Raw genomic sequence first — 886 nt, forward strand, 5'->3', positions numbered from 1 at the left:
AACTCCACACAGAAACGCCAACTGACCCAGCCGAGGCACGAACCAGCGACCTTCTTGCTGTAAGGCCACACCACTGAGCCACCGTGCCAACATTGTCAACATTCTCTAGGTTAAACAAACACGAAGAAAGCGTTGCTGTACCGTTTTCCTCCACTAGGCGGACTCTCATACAAACACTGCCTCACCTGTGTGCGCGCTGCAGCTCACACCCTGCGTAACCCTCGACACACAACCATAAACCATCACATTACATCACAACACGCCTCGGTTCAGCAGTCAGATCAGCTTTACAGTGTGTGAAATCACACTCTCCAACTCTTCAGAGCTGATCGGAGATTTATTTCACCCCAAAAAATCAAAACAAACCGCGGACACTTCTGAAAAGTGGACATACACTAGAAACACAGTCGGCGATTCCTGAAGCTACAAGTCTCAGGTGAACTGCAGACACACCCACATCACACACACACTGAAGAACCGGTTTTGTTCAGGTTTTTCCTCACACACTCGTCACAATCCAGCAAAGAAGAGAAACGACAACAGCTTCAGCATGCAGTGTAAGTCCATCTCTCTTGAATTGATCTGCATTATTATGATCAGTAGCAGTAACAGTGGCCTACTGTATATCAGTCATTCATTCATTTTCTTATCGGCTTAGTCCCTTTATTAATCCGGGGTCGCCACAGCGGAATGAACTGCCGGTTACTGTATATCACTGAATGAATATAGCTAATATTAAACATGGTGGCGGATCGATGTGTATTGTTGGTTTGGTTTAGTTTTGGCTTATTCTAATGAATAATACACTCACTGAGATAAACTAGTCAAATTAAGTGTGTATTTCAAGCCTTAAATGCAGTTTTAATGACTCAATTCTAGAGTCTGT

At 44.2% G+C, this 886-nt stretch overlaps 1 protein-coding gene across 1 annotated transcript in view; it reads left to right on the forward strand.

Moving 5' to 3' along the window:
* Positions 1 to 200: 200 nt before the first annotated feature.
* Positions 201 to 886, forward strand: part of btr12 (bloodthirsty-related gene family, member 12) — a 15,388-nt gene continuing 14,702 nt past the window's right edge. Inside the window, 1 exon segment of the mRNA NM_001076619.1 lies at positions 201 to 557. Coding sequence (NP_001070087.1) covers positions 551 to 557 — 7 coding nt within the window. The 5' untranslated portion in view covers positions 201 to 550.

The sequence above is a fragment of the Danio rerio genome, chromosome 7 (genome assembly GCF_049306965.1).
Source record: "Danio rerio strain Tuebingen ecotype United States chromosome 7, GRCz12tu, whole genome shotgun sequence".
NCBI classification, from domain to species: Eukaryota; Metazoa; Chordata; class Actinopteri; order Cypriniformes; family Danionidae; genus Danio; species Danio rerio.